The sequence below is a fragment of the Spinacia oleracea genome, chromosome 5 (genome assembly GCF_020520425.1).
Source record: "Spinacia oleracea cultivar Varoflay chromosome 5, BTI_SOV_V1, whole genome shotgun sequence".
NCBI lineage: Eukaryota > Viridiplantae > Streptophyta > Magnoliopsida > Caryophyllales > Amaranthaceae > Spinacia > Spinacia oleracea.
Genome location: NC_079491.1, coordinates 115,055,153 through 115,074,272, shown reverse-complemented (window position 1 = coordinate 115,074,272; position 19,120 = coordinate 115,055,153). Strand labels below are relative to the sequence as shown.

The 19,120-nt window shown below is 34.1% G+C and overlaps 3 protein-coding genes across 3 annotated transcripts; all 3 read right to left on the bottom strand.

The window, feature by feature from the left end:
• Positions 1 to 23: 23 nt before the first annotated feature.
• On the bottom strand, positions 24 to 2,627 carry LOC130461797 (protein FAR1-RELATED SEQUENCE 5-like). Its single transcript, XM_056830014.1, has 3 exons — positions 2,564 to 2,627; positions 572 to 1,676; positions 24 to 375 (listed from the first exon to the last, which is right to left on the bottom strand). The coding sequence occupies exons 1-3, from the start codon at positions 2,625 to 2,627 to the stop codon at positions 24 to 26; spliced, it is 1,521 nt and encodes a 506-aa protein (XP_056685992.1).
• Positions 2,628 to 11,649: 9,022 nt separating this feature from the next.
• On the bottom strand, positions 11,650 to 14,605 carry LOC110778730 (uncharacterized). The gene is made up of 8 exons (XM_021983287.2): positions 14,602 to 14,605; positions 14,377 to 14,496; positions 13,725 to 14,239; positions 13,434 to 13,646; positions 13,254 to 13,349; positions 13,064 to 13,162; positions 12,694 to 12,963; positions 11,650 to 12,076 (listed from the first exon to the last, which is right to left on the bottom strand). The coding sequence occupies exons 1-8, from the start codon at positions 14,603 to 14,605 to the stop codon at positions 11,876 to 11,878; spliced, it is 1,518 nt and encodes a 505-aa protein (XP_021838979.2). The 3' UTR covers positions 11,650 to 11,875.
• Positions 14,606 to 15,993: 1,388 nt separating this feature from the next.
• On the bottom strand, positions 15,994 to 18,662 carry LOC110778729 (uncharacterized). Its single transcript, XM_021983286.2, has 3 exons — positions 16,570 to 18,662; positions 16,181 to 16,489; positions 15,994 to 16,105 (listed from the first exon to the last, which is right to left on the bottom strand). Exons 1-3 carry the CDS (start codon positions 18,660 to 18,662, stop codon positions 15,994 to 15,996), a joined length of 2,514 nt encoding a protein of 837 aa, XP_021838978.2.
• Positions 18,663 to 19,120: the final 458 nt, after the last annotated feature.

Here is a 19,120-nt window from a genome sequence, read left to right as displayed (position 1 = left end):
GAACATGCCATCCCTTTAAGAAATTATTCTTCAAACAAAACATATGCTTCTATAGTGTAAATCTTTCTCGCATGAAGAAGAATTCCGCAATTTGCAGCTGCAACTTCTGGTCTACCTTTCCAATTTCTGTAGTCATGACCATTCTCTTTGCTCCTCCAATCAGAAATAACATCCAAAAAAACATGATAAAAATCACATAACCCTTGTGTCTTATCAAGTCGATGGGAAACTGACTTGTTGGTAGTTTCACATCGCTGTGATGATAACACACCACCAGACCAATAATTCTTAGAATAAGCAGGACACCACATCTCTCTAATTGTATATAAATTCTTCAACCATGGATTTTCAACGCATTTATAGTGAGTCAACATTCTGAAAAACAAAATGTTCAATATAAAAATCAAATTTGTTCATCGGAATATACCTATTTGATCAAAGTCAGAAAGCATATAACTTAGTAATAACATGAAATTCCTAAATGTTCATTTGTTTATAAGTAGATGTTCATAAGGTTACAAGTACATATTATTTATTAATTAAAAGTAAATAAGTAATCCAAATTAATTACCTTGGCCAATGATATTCAAACTCAGCAGCAGTTTCACAATACTTCAGAAGATAATTGAATATGTCAGAAAAACCATCTAAAGCTCTATACTGCCCAATATGCTTCTTTGAATTCTCCCCAATATGCCACGTACATAATCTATGTCTAGCATCTGGAAAAACATTCCTTATCCCAGCAGCAATGGATGGAGCTTGGTCTGTCATAATGGTTATTGGGGGATTTCCACCCATGGATGTAAGGAAAGTTTGAAAAAGCCAATTAAAAGATTCGGTTTTTTCATTGATAACAAAACCCATTCCAAACATAACATTATTAGAATGATGGTTCATACCAACAAAAGGAGCACAAATCATATCATATTTATTGGTCCTATAAGTAGTATCAAAAACCAATAAATCCCCAAAATAATCATAATCTCTCTTCATCCGACCATCACGCCAAAAGAAACTTAAAAGTCCCTCTTCTTCACTAAGCTCAAAGTCATAATAAAAACCTTCTTCACTAGAATTTCTCTGAGCAAAATACTTGATTAACTGATGACAGTCATGACCTTCAAGTTTATTAGCTTTTGCACGTGATAAAGCATTATAAGCATCACTAGCTGTAAAACCGACCATAGGTGATCCGCCTACTTCTTTCCTCAAAACCCTCAAGGTATCAGACACTTTAACACCACTAGCTTTTAAAGTAGACATAAAGTAAAGAGCCTCCTTACTAACCTTCCTTTGTGATCTTATCAAATGCCTCTTAGTTAGAGGAACCATAGCATGATTATGAATCATATTATGATTCACAACCGTCCATACACCATCTTTACCAATAGAAAACTGAACAAAAGCAGTACACCCAGTACGCGTATCCAATCTAGCATAAGACCTTGTTCTCTTCCTTTTTTCATCTTTAACCCCTTCACAGCTACACAAGAACCGTTTCATAGTATAAAATTCAGTGTTTTGACGCTTCCGACCTTTCCCAACCCTAATACCAAAACCTTTACTAAAAGCATATTCATTATACAAATCATAAGCTTCGTCTTCATTTTTAACTTCCTTCATCATTAACATAGATTCTGACCCTTCAACAAAAACACTTACTTCCTTATTCACTGCGAAAGGAAGAAATGTTCAATGTTAAACTAGTGATTGTTCAATGTTAAAATAGTGAATGATCAATTTCAATAATAACTAACAATGGAAAATTGAAATGTTCAATATCCTTAAATAAAATATTCAATATTAAAATAGTAATGTTAAAAATAGAATGTCCATTGCTTAATTAGGTGTTGTTCAATGTACTTAAATAAAATGGTAATTACGAACATAGGTAATATTCAAAATCATTAAATAAAATGTTCATTATAAATTATAAATAATGATAAAATACTTGAATTAAATGTTCATTGTAACATAGGTAATGATCAATAACTCTTAATAGAAAGTTCAATATAATACAATACAATGTTCATTATCTAAATAAAAAATATTCAATATATTTTAATGCAATGTTCATTACTAATATACGTAACATTCAAAGTCATTCAATAAAATGTTCATTATGGTTGTAGACAATGTTCAATTTCCTTGAACTGAATATTCATATATTTGTTAAGAATGTTATAAGTAAACAATGAACAATATTTTCTTTTGGGACAGAACAATTCAAAAATTCATAACATAATATGTATTTTATCAAAATATATAATGTTCATAAGATCTGAGGTAAAAATTCATTAACATTATATACATTGATAATAAATAAAATTATGAATAAAAATCGAACAAAAAATAACGTACAATTGCAAAAAAATAAGAAAATCTGCAGAAAACAAAAACAAAGAAACAAATCAAAATCGAAATATCCAGCGAAAACACGAAAAATAACAAAATTCTAAACACATTTTATCCAAAATCAAAATATAAAATCGAAAACAATCAAAACCAAAAACATTGAAATCAAAACAAATAAATGAAAATAATAAAAATATAAACTTACGTTCTGACATCAATGTACTTAAAATTCCAGAATTAGATTCGAAAAGAGCTTCAGAATTTTCCATAACTGCGAGATCCATGGAAACAGAGGAGAGAGAAAATAGGAGAGAAAAAATCGAAATAAACCCTAAGAACAAGATATATCGCAACTTGAAGAAGAAGAAACAAAAAATTAAAGAGTTGTCTAACTTAGGAAACTCAGGAAGGGGATAAAAAATACGCTGAACGACGTCGTTTTCGGGGGGGTACAGCCAGCGCTAGCTGTACCCGCATCACACGACGTCGTTTGATTAGGGGTACAGCCAGCTTGGCTGTACCCGAGGGCAGCCAAAAAATTGTGTTGGCGTGGCTTGGCAGCGTGTGTTTGGTGCGCTTCGGCTTGCTGGGCGATGGCCCGGCTTCGTGCTGGGCCTTCGTCTGGCAGGCCTCGTCCGATGCTAATTCGTACGATACGCTTCCGATTAAATTCTTGATTCCGGAATTCATTTCCGATACGAACAATATTTAATATTTCCGATTCCAGAATTAATTTCCGTTTCGAACAAATATTTAATATTTCCGTTTCCGGAATTATTTTCCGATTTCGATAATATTTCCGATTCTAACAATATTTCCGTTTCCGGCAAAATTTCCGATTCCGACAATATTTCCATTTCCAATAATATTTTCCGATACGTACCATGTTTTCGTTTCCGACAACATCTACGACTTGGATAATATTTAAATTTCCGATACGATCCATATTTTCGTTTCCGGCAATATCATTGTTTCCGGAGTATTCATTTCTTGCATTTGACGATCTCAGCTCCCACTGAAACCAAGATCCGTCGATTCCGAATATCCATAGATGGAGTATTTAATTTCCATTAAATACTTGATCCGTTTACGTACTATTTGTGTGACCCTACGGGTTCAGTCAAGAGTAAGCTGTGGATTAATATCATTAATTCCACTTGAACTGAAGCGCCCTCTAGCTAGGTATTCAGCTCACTTGATCTCACTGAATTATTAACTTGTTAATTAATACTGAACTGCATTTATTAGACTTAACATTAAATGCATACTTGGACCAAGGGCATTATTTCCTTCAGTCTCCCACTTGTCCTTAGGGACAAGTGTGCATTTCCTAATTCCATCCTTATTTTACAGTTAATTCCTAATTGCTCTTGAACATAAGGTAAGAGTTGTCATCCTTATTACGTCCAGAGGTGTTTCTCGGTTTCACAGTTCAACTGATCAAATAAACAGATAATCATAGCCTATGATTCATCCGAGCACGGCCATGCATTTTACAGTTTCTTGCACTCCGAGTGGCCTTGTACAACTTTTAAGCATCTCATCCCGATTTATGGGAGGACAATCCCAATCTTGCGATCTTGAGATTAGACTTCGTTTGATAGGTGATTTCCTGAGCGTTGCCTTTATAGCCTTCTTTTGCGGTGCGACGGTTGGTCAACGTCAAAGTAACCAGTTCTGAAACAAGTAATCTCAAATCACTCAGGTATTGAGGATTTAGTGTCTAATAATTTTAATGAAATTTACTTATGACAGATTTTCATCTCTTACAGTAAAGTTTCATAGGTCTGTCCGATACTAGTCTTCCCAAAGTGAGTATCTATGGAAATGATTACGACATTGCCATGTCCACATAGTTCAAGAAACAGAACTACTAGTTATCTTGCATTCTAGTCGTCTAACGTTTTCTATGCGTCCGTCTTTATAGAAAACTCCGACCAGGGACCATTTTCAACTTTTGACATTCAAGTTCACTTGATAGACATTTCTCAGTCACAGGACTGGTCCTGACAGTCTATCTTGAATATATTGTCAAATTGAAGGGACTCATCATTTAATACTAAACCAAGATTAAATGGAATATGAAAATTCATTTCATATATGATAAATGATCAACCCTTATGTTTTACAACCATGGGCCTCAAACCCATCTTTAAAGCAGTTCCTGGAATTCAAAGCTATGCTTGATTTCCAGTGCTACAATGTGAGTGTTGCTTCTCACTTGTTGCATAGGTTTAGTTATCATGCTTTGCCAATCTTAATATCCTTTTCATCGAATAATATTCGAGATATGATGATAAGATCTTTTGAGTTTGTTTATTATGTGATCTAGTCTTTCTTACTACAATAGTGGTTCTACGCATTTCTCAATGAAGAACCATCAAGTTAGCAGATGTTTTTCTTCCTTCAAGAGTGGTTCTACGCATTTTTCAATGAAGAACCATCAAGCCAGCAGATAGGTGATCTACCCAAGTTCAGTGAAGAACTTTAAACAACCCTGTTTTATTGCTTCTTAGGCAATAATTACTTTTACTTCAACTGTATAGGTTGCTAGTGATGCTTTGTTTGGATTTACCTATCCAAGCAGTTCATAGATATGTGGAAGACTTTCCAACTATATCTTAGAACATAGAAATTATTATTTTAATTTCCCACGCAACAACTCATGGTCTTCAATCCATGTTGCCATTTCAAAACACGATGCTCTATAGCTCGTCCTTGTCAATGGTTAACTCCAAAGGAATCTTGCTTGATCCTTTGCCAGTGTTTATGCGTGTAGTATCAATATTTAGCATATCTTTATTTCCTTGAATCAAGAACTACTCTTATGTTCCTTTTCAAGTACCATAAGTTTTTCTTGATCTCAATCTAATTGATCTTCACTTAGATCAATAGAGATTGGTATATGTTCGTCATGCCTAAAGTCATACGATACGTTTTTGGCGATCCTCATATTATATCATATATGATAAATTCTTTTGCAGAATAATTCCCAATTGAATTCTATTCATGTAACTTTAGCTCATCTAGTTTCAGTCGATACTAAATCCAGCTAAATTCTTTGACATATAATATTGGTTAAGAATCTTACTTAGATTCTTTGATGTTTAACTTAGTAAACGCTTATACATAGTTCAAACATCTTTTACTTAGATTTATTCACATGGGTCGAATATCTCCAATGGAGTATTTCGTGTTTGATTTAGTAAATGCCATTACTTATCCAAAACAACATTATAAGATCTTTGTAAATAGATCTTAATACCCAGTATGTACTAAGTTTCGCCTTGGTCCATCATTGATGAATAATTTCAAACCTAAGTTATTAGCATTTGAATGTCATTTCACAATAGAGAGATATGTGTGTGATACACAAAGGACCAATTAAGTTTTATGTACTCCCACTAAACTTCTCATATATCTATAAGAGTCATGTACATTTTATGAAACTAAAATACTTATTAGCTTCACTAAAATACATTTCTAATTCCCAATTGCTTGCTTAAATCTGTACTTAGATTTCATAAGCTAGCATTCATTTCAAGCATTATTTGGATCCACAAATCCTATGACATTCCATGTACATAGTTTATTCCAACATTTGATTGAGGAATACGTTTTGTCATCCAATTGCCATATGTACCAATATGAAATCATTGCTTGAATTATAGACTTAAGCATTACGATTTTGCATGAGGTTTCAACACAGACCACACCGTGAATTTGCTTGTAACCTTTAGCAACTAATCTAGCTTTGTGTGTGAACAAAATTTCATGTTTGACGGTTTTTATCCTTAAAACAAACTTGCAGCCAATAGGTGTGAAACTATTCTTGCAAATCAACAAAATTTCAATTTTTTCATCAAAACATTGAGTATGTTTTATGGCCTTTAACCATCTAAAACATTTGAGTCTATATATGGCCTTTAACCATTTTAGGGAATCTAAGTTTCGTCATAGCTTTCTTATAAGTCACAAACTTATTAATCTACATGATAATAGTTTGACTGCAAGTTGTAGGTTTCTTTACTATCTCATAGAAGAATCTCATAGTTTCAGTAATTTGATCTCTATGCCTACTTGGGTATAGAACATCAAACAATAGAATATCAATAGCCACTTGAAAGTCCTTTGAATATTCCGTCCTCCTTGAAGCACGTGTAAAGTCTTCTAAGAGGTGTCTATTCTTTAAAAGTCACTTCTAAAGTCCTTAAAGAATACGTGTTCGGATTTTCTAAAGAACGTCGAAAAGCCTCCGGAATGTCCGTTTTAGGTTTGTTGTTCGCCTCGAAGACTTTCGAGGTCTATTTTCTCCCACTTGTCATTTTGGAATCGAATCTCCAAAAGGACATTATTTCAAGCAAACAAACATTATGTTCTCAAAAATTCGTGGTCGGAACAATACCCTTGTGTCTCATTTGAATAAATCACAATGAAACGTATATCTATATTTGGGCGTTAGTTTGTTGAATAACAAACACTAAGCTTCCACTGAGTTTAGGAAATCTTTAGATATATTATGAAAAGATGTTCTGAAATTACTTTTCAATAGCTTTGACGAATTTTGGTTTAGTTTGGTGGTAGTTGAGCATTTTGTTTTAGAAATTATAGGAAAAGCCTTTATGATCCATCATTGATCGAATCAAGTACTAATCGACTTCGATCATTCCAATTTAGATATGCCATATCTTATGGAGCTAGATTGTGAATTTTACTACACACAATCATTGATGATCATTTTGGTCTCAAGTAATCATTAACATGATCTATCCTAGATCTTTATGATTTCTTTCCAAGTGGATTTTATACTTCTGAATCTTTGAACTAGCCAAATAGATTCAAACTTATATCACTTCGAGTAAATGAACCAACATTCACTCAAATCTAGGTGAAATAATAAAGTCATAAAATCTCTTTCTTTAGCTTTGAATTCTATTGTCTAGGCGTTCTAACAATAGTTCATATCTTTTGTTACTTTCAACAAGTAAGACTAGCTTGTCTTGAATTGATCTAGAAATCAATCAACTTTCAAAAGTCCATTAAAATAGAGCTTATGAATGTTAACGTGTTGATATGGTCTAAGCAACAATGCCAAAGATCAGTGGAACTCAAATCAAGGGATTGATTTGAACCTAGTAAAGTTTTTATTGTTAAAGAGTTGTTTATTTTAATCAAGCATATTGACTCAACCCGTAAATGACCATTTCATTCAAATAAGCAAACAAACATTGTTTTTGTTTTTCTTGAATGTGAGTCTTTCTGTGTTTGAAGCATAAATTTAGGTATGCTGATTATGGAACAAAATAGCCATTAAGTTCCAGCCTTGAAAGGACTTAAAACAAAGTAGATGACCCTACAACTAATGTAGCATTGCCATGCTTCATTTCCCACTTGTAGGCCATTAGTGTATCCTAGCTTCCATTGTTTGAGTCATTACCGAAGTAAGAACCTCAAGCGGTATATGATACCAAGGAAGTTTGATTGCTAGGTCACTTCTCTTTAAACATAAACTTATAGGTAGAAACGGAATCGTAAATTCCTTTCAGTTGTTCCTTGTTTTCCTATTTCTTGTACCCTTTCTTATAGTCTTAAGAATTGAATTCTCTAGTGTTGACTTTTATACTTTGTTAGACATGTCCAATGTCACTCCAACAAAGTTCTTACCATTTTATTTATGTTGAATATTCAACTAGATGATCTTACCAGAAGCTTCTAAAGTTCTCTAAGCATCTATCTATTCGAATGTCTAGGGACTAGACTCATTCAAGAATTTAATGGAAAAAGATACACTAGTAGCGAAATCGTTATTTGCAACTCATCAATTGCAACTCACGCAAGTCATACGAGTTGCAACAAGGGTTTGGTCAACGCGGGTCAACGTTTTAATGAACTATTCGCAGCAACTTCATTGACCAAGCACTGCGAAAAAGCTAAATTTTTTTTTTGAAAGAGGATTTCGCAGCGTGGGAACCATGTACAAGTTGCAATTAAACTGATTAATCGCAGCTTGTGGCCGTACTGAATGCTGCAACTCATAATATTCGCAGCCTCCATGTCTCGAGTTTGCTGCAATTAAGGAAATTTTTTCGAATTCCCAATCTCAATCTATCTTCTCAACCTAGCCACCACAGATCTAGAATCGTAATCTCTCTCCTCCGCATATTCTCCCAATCTCCATAGCCACTCGCTACTTCACTGCAGCTCGCTCGCTCCTCCGCATCTGCAGCTCGCTCCTCCGCTACTTCACCGCCTGCGTACCTTCATCTTCTCCTCTGCTCCACTACGTACCTTCCTCTTCTCCGCTGCTCCACCATCTGTTCTTTTTCGATCTGTTCACGGGAACTCGTGCATAACTTGTTTGGAACGAGTTCAACCAAATTTTCGACTAATATAAGGTAAATTTTTGCTTCTTGTTCTTCACCTCTTCAATTTGAGTAATTCAGATATTCTGTTAATATTTTCGCAACATTCATTTGATTAATTGATTTGATTTTCAAAATTTTAATTTGATTTATGTATTATCGAAATTTTAATTTATAAATGTCCCGCCCAAATCAATTTCATTGAACTTCATGTTGTTAATTAACTTGATCTGATGCGATTCATCCCTGATCAATTTGTAAGTAAGTGAGTTAGTGTGTGACTGTGAGTGAGTTAGTGTGTGGCTTAGAGTTAGTGAGTGAGTTAGTCTGCAATTTGAGTCAAGTCTTTTATTGCAATTACATGTTAGTTTAGTTATTGTAGTCTGTAGACTTGTGGTGCTGGCGTGCTGCTCCCTATTCCCATATGATATTACCATGTTTTAGTTGGTTAGTTTAGTTATTGTGATTTGTGGTGCTCCTGTTTTAGTTGGAAAAAAGCTAGAAATTAAATCCCATAACTAATCTTAGTTTGGAATGTTTCATCTTCAAAAATACGAAAACCAACTCTCATTGTTAACTAAAATGAAGAACATAAGTTTCCTTCCATTTTCCAACTTTTTTTTTATTACAGTAGGTTGATTACAGGAACTAAAATATTGCAAGTTCTACCATAAAAAGGAAAAATGCACCGGGAACTAAGTTAATTAATACAAGTTGTAATGTCAATGTCACGGGAACGGGAACATCGGGGGCATTAAGAGACATATTTGTGCAAATTGGTTGCTAGTATAGAGGATGAACAACATACATTGTGTTTGACCTGCCTCATGCCCTCATTAAGTAGTAACAGGTCTAACAACCCACTTTTGCTTGGCCGTGGTAAAACCTGGCCTTGATTAGACTTTTTAATGATTTCAAAGCCATGGATGACAAGCCCTAGGGACAGCCATGAAGTTTAGTCCATTATTTTGAATTGGGACTGAAAGAAAAGCTGAGGGTGAAAATTACTTGGGTTTTTATGTCGACAAAACAAGCAGAAGAATTCGTGTAGAACTCATATTTGATAATAACAGACTTGTAGAACTCATATTTAATAATAGAATAATTTTCTAAGCTTTAGTCTAGGATTTTGCCAAAATGCTCGTGCTTTTTCCACGAGTCATAAAGATTAGCAAGTTGTGAATATTGTGAGTGTAGGACATAGATCATTTCAACCCTCTGCATTAGTATACTTGTGGGACTTTGGTTTAGGTCTTCCATGATTCATCATTTTGAGAGCCCTTGGGTTCTACATTATACTTGTGGGACTCTGTTTTAGTTCTTTTACAAATTCTCAGACCTACCTCTTAGCATCCGTAGCCCCTTATTTGCTTTACTCGGCTAAAAGTAAGATGTAACTTTTAGGTTTAAGGAGTTTTCCTTCATACTTCCATTTAATTTTCTTTCCCGTGAGAGGAAGTTTTTGTAAAGATCTTCAAACTGTGTTCTTTGGAAATCATTTTTATCATTCTAACCATACTTATATTTCAGTCTCAGCACACATCGTAGCTTATTATGATTACCATGTATCCCAAAATTATCGTTTTTTAGGGTTGGCATGAATCTCTTAATCGTGTTTAGATTATAAATTGAACAGCTATGTTAATTCATTATTTTGGTCCAAAATAAAATGTCAAGTGTCCATACCCACGTTCGGGTGCCGAGGATCCGAGGTACTTGGGGTAAAATGAAGATTCCAAGTAACATAGTTGAACAGTGTGTTATACCATAATAATTAGTCTTAGGTTCATTAGTTAAAAAATGAGAGCGAAAATGTCTCATTTTAGCCTAAATATGTCCATAACGACCCAACAAGCCTAAAACGTGCATAACTTGATTGGAATGAGTCTTAGAAAGTTTAAACAAAGCATATAAAACATGTAATTAGTTTAAAATGAGTCCTTAGGTTCATTAGTTCAAAAATGGGAGCGAAAATGCCTCAATTTGCCTAAATATGTCCATAACGACCCAACGAGCCTAAAACGTGCATAACTTGATTGGAATGAGTCTTAGAAAGTTTAAACTAAGCATATAAAACATGTAATTAGTTTCAAATGAGTCCTTAGGTTCATTAGTTCAAAAATGGGAGCGAAAATGTCTCATTTTTCCCTTAATATGTCCTATAACGACCCAACAAGCCTATAACGTGCATAACTTGATTTGAATGAGTCTTAGAAATTTTAAAAAAAGCATATAAAACATGTAATTAGTTTTAAATGAGTCCTTAGGTTCTTAAGTGCAAAGTTGGGAGTGAAAATGCCTCAATTTGCCTAAATATGTCCTTTAACGACCCAACAAGCCTAAAACGTGCATAACAAGATTGGAATGAGTCTTAGAAAGTTTAAACAATGCATATAAAACTTGTAATTAGATTAAAATGAATCATTAAGTTCATTAGTTCAAGAATGGGAACGAAAATGTCTCATTTTAGCCTACACTACAAGAAAACTAACTTTTAACAACATGGCCTTATTTGTTGGGAGAGGGCACTTTTCTGTTGGTAAAATTTTTTGCCAACAGATATTCATCTGTTGGCCATCTGTTGGGAAAAAGTCCGTTGCTAAAAGTATTACCAACAGATAACGATGATCTGTTGGCGTGTATTATTTGTAACAACGGTAAAGTTATTGTTGGTAATTATGTTTTGCCAACGGTTTCTAGTGTTGTAAACACGTTCACCAACAAAATTATTAAATATTGGTAATAGTTTTACCAACATCCAAATCTATTGGTAAAATTTTACCTTAAAAAAATTAGTTTATTTGCACACCTAAAACTGTTGGTAATGTATGCATTACATTATATATTTCATAATCGTGTACACAAATTAAAAATTACTTACACAAAATATATGAAAGCAAGTTCCATATATAGAATATGTACTTGTTCATTACACATATGGCCTCACCAACCACGCAAAACTTTGTACATTATACGTTACTAGAACCCATCCACTATAGTAAGATCCAATACAATAAACAACATCCTAGTAAGTTCGATTCAAAAAAGACCTCATGGTCTAAAACGATTTTCTCGTGATTATAAAACATGATAGGAACAAACTTTCATTCCATCCAAAAACGAATGTTAGGATTGGGATGCATATGTTTTGCTTACTATTCATAATCATAGTATTCCTCGCCTTCTTCATCTTGTGCTTGGTAGTCATCTTGTGCCCTGTAGTCATCTTCCTCTCCTACATCATCGTTAGCCTCTTCAAAATTTTCGTTCTCATTTGCATCATTGTTTTCACCATCACTATTATCAACATCCTCACTATCTGATAGAAGAGTAAGAATTTCTTCTTTGGACATACCCTGGAAATATCCAATCATCAATAAAACAAACTAAAAAGATTTTCCACCCTTAAACAAATTCCACTAGATTTTCCACCATGTAAACAAAATCCACCTACAATGATGGAATCCTTAAAAACCAGTAAGAATCAAAGCCCAAGACACTTGTTGTATATTTATACCAAACGCTTAAGCACTTTGTGAAAGAAAGTTCAAGCACCAATCTTAAAGACTACATCTGTAGAAAGTGATATAAACCAAACTACCAACCAAAAATAACCTACCAACTTTCATACAATTAAAGACAACCATCACCAGTTAATACAGAAACTCAATGGAATGCAACTTGGAAATAGAGGAACAAATAAAAACAATCATGTTTACTAGGCCAAATTTAGCAATGAGCAACCAACTGTAAAATAATCAATGACCACAGTAGCATTAAAATGTGAAATCAACACTATCACCATAATCACAACCCCACTATTGGTCTATTGTCGACCTAAATACAATGGGTTCAACAACAAAAAATATCAGTAGATAATCCACTACCACTTTACAGGTAACCAGAACTAGATCAATAACCACAACACTAATAAATTTAACAAAAGGAAAAGGTGTAAAAAAAAAAGTTTTACCTGGAGCTCCAAGAGTTTTATCACCAAATTAGACATCTTATCAAACTTCTTAACCATATTTTGAGCTTCTGTCTCAACTTTAATTCTTTTGGCACGCTCCTCCTCCAAAGCACATCTCTTTGTGCGAGAACGGGGAACCTTAACCCCTAGACCAAAAGTTTTTGCATAACCATTTTTATCTTCCCCAACATGCTTTTTAAAAATAGATATGCGATCATCACCACTACAAGAACCTTGAGGCAGGCGAGCCAAATCCTCTTCAATTGCTTTCTATAAATTGTGACAAAAGAACAAACACTACAAATTATAAATTATACCAGCTTGAAATTCAGTGTCATAATAAGTTAAAATGAATGTAGAAGAAATACACCTTTGCAGCCGCCGAAGCATCATCAAGTCGAGAACCCCTTTTAGGTACATGGGTATCAAGCCATACATCAAGGGGATCAGGCTCTTTTCCGTCTTTTGCCTAATTTAAGTCCAATACAAATTCATGATAATATGATTAAACCACAGACACATAAAGTAACATAAAAGTTAAACCAAATTAGTAGATATACCTTTATTTCTGCTCGTTTACGTGCAAAACTCTTGGAACCAGCATAGTGACACATCATTGACTTTCTTTTGTTTTCAATATTTCTTTTGCTCCTTTCCTAAATTTTAATGAACATATAATTAATTCTTAAAATAAATGGAAACAACTGTATATATTTATATTTTTATTCAGTAAGGTTTACCTGGCCTTTAGGAGATTCCCAAAACTCCACCAATTTCTTCCACATGTCTTCAGGTATATGAGGTACTTGTAACCTTTGATCTATAGCTTCTTCATGAGTTCTTCCATCAAAATGTTTTATCTTTAACTCACATTTTTGGAGTCTCCACGCAGCATTCATAGTCTTCATTGCCCAATCATAGGGCTCTCGCCCCTCAGTAAACTCAAATGATTGCTGTAAAATAAATAAAGACTTAAGATATATTTTTTGTGCAAGGACATAAAAAATATTGATTTACCATTTTACATATACCTTTGCTTCCTCCCACACATCATCTTTTTTCTTTTGACTTAAAAACCTCCAGTCCCAACAATCTAGTTGCAATCTTCTAGGATCTCTAGCTAGACAACCAAGTAGTGAGGATAGCTGCCTCTCACTATCACTAATGGGTTGTCCATATTCATTTACCTCAACAAATACACGTTGCTTTGAAATCTTGGTCTTATTAGCCCCACGACCCTTCTCATTCCTTGGTTGAGTTGCTTGAATTCTCCTTCTGTTTGTGGTATTATAACCACCTTGTGTGGACATCGTGTGACTTATATCCTCTGCTTCATGTTCTTGCGTTGGTTGACTTAAGTTTGCAAATGTATCAGATTCTAGACCTCTTGGATTCAGACCTCGTGAATTCAGATCTCCTGGGTTGAAACCTCCTAAATGGAGCTGTGAGTTGAGACCTCCTGAACTGAGACCTGAGTTGAGACCTCCTGAACTAAGACCTGAGTTGAGACCTCTAGAATTGATGTGTCTAGGACTACGTCGTAATCCTTACACAAAAAACATGCATACATAATGTTAAAAGAAAATACATATCCAAACAATATATAAAGAAAAGAAAAAAAAGGATGAAATGTATATATATATATATATAGACAGGGAAAGAGGGAGAGAAAATATCCTTTACCCGAAGGAACGCTTGAAGGAACAATTTTATCTTGGTTAACATTTTGCTGCAAACGATTATCCCTTTGTGGATTATTGTAAGCATTACGACATTGTGAATTTTGGTCTTCTCGGCGTCGAGCTATTAAGATAAGAAAATTTAATTAAATGACATGATACCAAATGGAAAAAAGATCATTGTTACTTATAAATCCAATATTTTCACACACGATAATCATTTACTTACCCATGCTGTTAAGCAGCATGGACCACCTCTTGAGTGCCAGTTTTTCTGAAATTTTGTTAATTTTTATAGTTTAGCATACTCCATTTAAACACAAAACATATATTGTGCTTACTGGAAAACATCATGTATGCTTAACATTTATTTCTTCAATATCATAAACTCAACAAAAACAATGCATAATTAGATACCATCAAGTGATGTTTGTGTAATAGTTCTTTCTTTTGAGGGAATAGAGGTTCCTGCATTTGTTGTGAAGAGAGATCGCCGAGCACTTGGAGGCGGCAATGTAGTGGGTGTGGTAGAGGTAGTGCCCCTGGGACTACGTCTTAACAATTTAGTTCCATTCATATTTTTAGCACTCATTTGCTGCACAAACAAAACAAAGAGTAAGAACTCATACAAAATGATTAAACACAATAAAAGATAATATTTGAAGCATACCACTAATTGATTTCGGGTTATCACCTTTCTCTTCAAAGACGACATTATAACCTGCTAATAAAAAATATATTTACATAGATTATGTACAATAGCGTAAATACATAAACATGAATAACTAATATCAAAATCATAAAAGTACCAATACACAGGCAGCCAAAAATAGTATATGCAAAAAATTGTTTCATAATATATTAATAATCATATAAGGTATCGTCCTCTTCATCGCTCTCACTACTGCATTCATCCTCTCCTATTCCATCATCCTCAAGCAAGCTGCTTAACATTTCATCAATTGTGGCCCCAGCAACATTTTGTCGAATTTCGTTGAATGTGTCTACATTTATATCATTAGAGATATCTTCAGCTACATGCATATGATCCACTTCAGGTATAATATCCTCCTCCATTTCATATAAATCTCTAGGTTTTGTTACGACAACTGCATGCCAATTGTTTTCTTTAGACTCTGGCACATAGAATACTTGCATTGCTTGTGAAGCAAGAATAAAAGGTTCATCTGTTTTCCAAATTCTTTTCAGATTAACAAGGGTAAATTCATCATCCTTTTTAACACCTTTAATGGGATCTACCCAATCACAACGAAACAATAAAACACATCGTCCATGAGGATAAATTAGTTCCAAAATTTCAGTCAAAACTCCATAGTATGACACGTTCCCAATATCTGTCTCAGCATTCACGACTACCCCAGAATTTTGTGTGACACATCCTTTATCAATTTTCTTCACACGCCACCGATAACCACTACAAGTGACTTTTGTCATCGTATTAACCCACATGCTAGGAAAACAACTAAGATGTCTTAAATCATCTGCTACACAAGTGTCATTAGGTAGATGCATTGAAACCTGAAAGAATTTATGAGGTCGATTTAGCCAGAATATTACTTTGAATGTAAGTGCAATATCATAATTGAATATGGTATAAAAATTATTTGGAACTTACATTAACTGAAAACCATTGTGAAAATTGTTTTCTATATATATCATCAACGATGTCAGGCGTATTCTGATATTGATCACAAATAATGCCATAATACTCCCTAAGATTCAAAACAAATATAAGTTTAAAGAATAATGTGGCTGATAATATTAAAAAAAATTGACATTTTACATACCTTGCATATACTTGAACCTCTTCACAATTAGCTAATACATAGCTATGGGCCTGTTCAATTACAAAATAATCTGGCTTGTAGTTTCTTCTTTTGGACATTGCACGACATTTTAAGGAAAAAATAGACAATCCTTTTACAACATCATCGCCATGCCCCTCATCATTCCTCGAACATCTATTTTCTCTTGTTTCCACATCTTGTAAATACCGAGCACAAAAACCAAGACACTCTACAGCAAGGGCTCCATTGGCAATAGATGCTTCTGGACAACTTTTATTTCTAACATATGACTGCAATGTGTTCAAATACCTAACAAATAAACATTTAAATAAGATATTTAAAGTTTGTAAAAAATTGTATGATAAATTATTTAATATCAAGTTACATACCTTTCTATGGGATACATCCAACGCTGAAAAACAGGACCAAGTATCTTTGCCTCATATGGCAAATGCACAAGTAAGTGTACCATAACATCAAAAAAAGCAGGTAAAAAGATACGCTCCATATGGCAAAGTATCACAACAATGCGTTTCTCTAACTTCTCAAAGTCTTCTGGTGTTGCAGCCTTAGAACACAACTCCTTGAAAAAGTTGCAAATGTCGATTAAAACACGACTAACGTCTTTATTTTGCATTTTTCTTAAAGCCAATGGAAGCAACTGTTGCATGAGTATATGATGGTCATGGCTTTTCAAGCCATAAAGTTTACCATCTATAAACCGCCTTTTAATATTAGCTGCATACCCATCTGGAACTCGAACAGAAGCTAACACACCTAGCATCTCTTCTTTTTCTTTCTTACTCAATGTAAAACTTGCTGGAGGTAAATATGTCTTCTTCCCACTAACTTCTTGAGGATGAAGATTTTGCCTTATGTTCAAATGTACTAGATCAATACGTGATTGAGTAGTATCTTTTGATTTACCTTCAATGCCAAAAAGTGTGCCAATGATGCTCTCCGAAACATTTTTCTCTATATGCATAACATCCAAATTATGACGGACAGGATGATGTTCCCAATACTCCAACCTGAAAAACGAGCTTATCTTCTTCCATGGTACTTTTTCAACCCCCCTTTTCCGCTTGTTTAGCTGGTTCAATTTTTTTGTCTCAGGATGCTTTCCAAATATGACATCAACATCTTTCATTTGCTCTAACAATTCTGATCCGGTCCAAGATCTAGGAGGAGGTGCCAACTCAACTTTCCCATCAAATGCTTTCTTATTTTGGCGCAACTCATGATTTTCTTCTAAGAGACAACGATACCTCATGTAACACTGTTTTTTGCTTCCTTTAAGATACATGCAACATGTATCAACATTACAATACGGGCATGCACGTTTACCTTTTGTTGGCCAACCAGAGAGATTGCCATAGGCAGGGAAGTCGTTGATGGTGTACATTAAGGCTGCATGTAATGTGAATGTTTCACATTTTGAGGCATCATAAGTTTCTACACCTACCTTCCACAATAGTTCTAACTCATCAACTAGAGGTTCCAAGAACACATCAATATCGTTTCCTGGACCCTTAGGGCCTGGTATAAGCAAAGAAAGAATGAAATACGGTTGTTTCATACATAGCCATGGAGGTAAATTATAAGTCATTAAAACAACCGGCCATATACTATATTGAGTACTCATCATTCCAAAAGGATTGAAACCATCACTACTTAAACCAAGCCTGACATTTCGAGGATCCCTAGCGAAATCAGGATACCTCACATCAAATTCTTTCCACGCACATGAATCAGAAGGGTGCCTCATTTTGTCATCTTTTTCTTGATCAACATGCCAACGCATGAGATGAGATGTTTTAGATGACATAAATAGCCTTTTTAGCCTAGGTATCAATGGAAAATGACGCAATACTTTTTTTGGGACTTTTTTACCATTAACCAATTCTATGATTGTACCATCATCTGCCGTTTTCCACCTCAATTCATCACAAATTGGACAATTATCTAGTTTAATTTTATCCTTCCAGAAAAGCACACAATCATTTGGACATACATCAATCTTTTTATAATCCAACTCAAGTTTTTTAATGATTGTTTTTATCTTTTTAAAAGAATTTGGCAATGTAGAATCTTTTGGAAGAGCTTTTTTAAATAATTTCACTAGTGCATCAAATGCCACATCTTTTACACCATATAGACATTTTAAATGGTACATCTCAACAATGAATGACAGTTTGGTAAATTCTTCACAACCACTATATAAAGGTTGCCCAGCATCTTCAAGTAACTTAAAAAATGCTTCAGCTTCAATATTTATTGCAGATGGACTAGTTGTAGATTCATGAAAGTCAAAAGCATCTCCTACCATCTTAAAAATACCATCTTCACTGGTATTATCAATGACATCATCAAAATTATCCTCAAAGATGTCATCATTATCAACAACGTTTGATTCTCCGTGAAAAACCCAAATACACTTTTGATAATCAACATCCATTCCTTTAATTATCATGTGCTTCATTACCGTTTGTCTTTCGTGATAAGCACGATTAGCACAAATACCACACGGACAAGCAATCTTGTTTTGATTTGCGTTGGTTGCAAATGCATGATCTAAAAATGATGTTAATGACCTTCGATACTGATCATGTGTTCTGTTAAATTTTACCCAACTTTTGTCGACAAATACGTCCATGAGGACAAACCTACATATATTTTTAAATTTTTTAAGTTATTAAACACACCACCAAATGAAGTACATAGTTTATATAAAAAAAAGCTAGAATACATGTAAAGCGTACTATAGTAAGTTAATACAGAGGTTACGTAAAATGTCAAATTATAAGAATATAATATAAGTAGAGGATGGTTAAAAAAGATTAAGGTAGAAGAAATTATACCTTTATGTCCAAATCTTTCAAAGCAACGAAGAATAAAGTCCTTATGAAGATCACCCTACAATTTAATTAAAACAAAGGA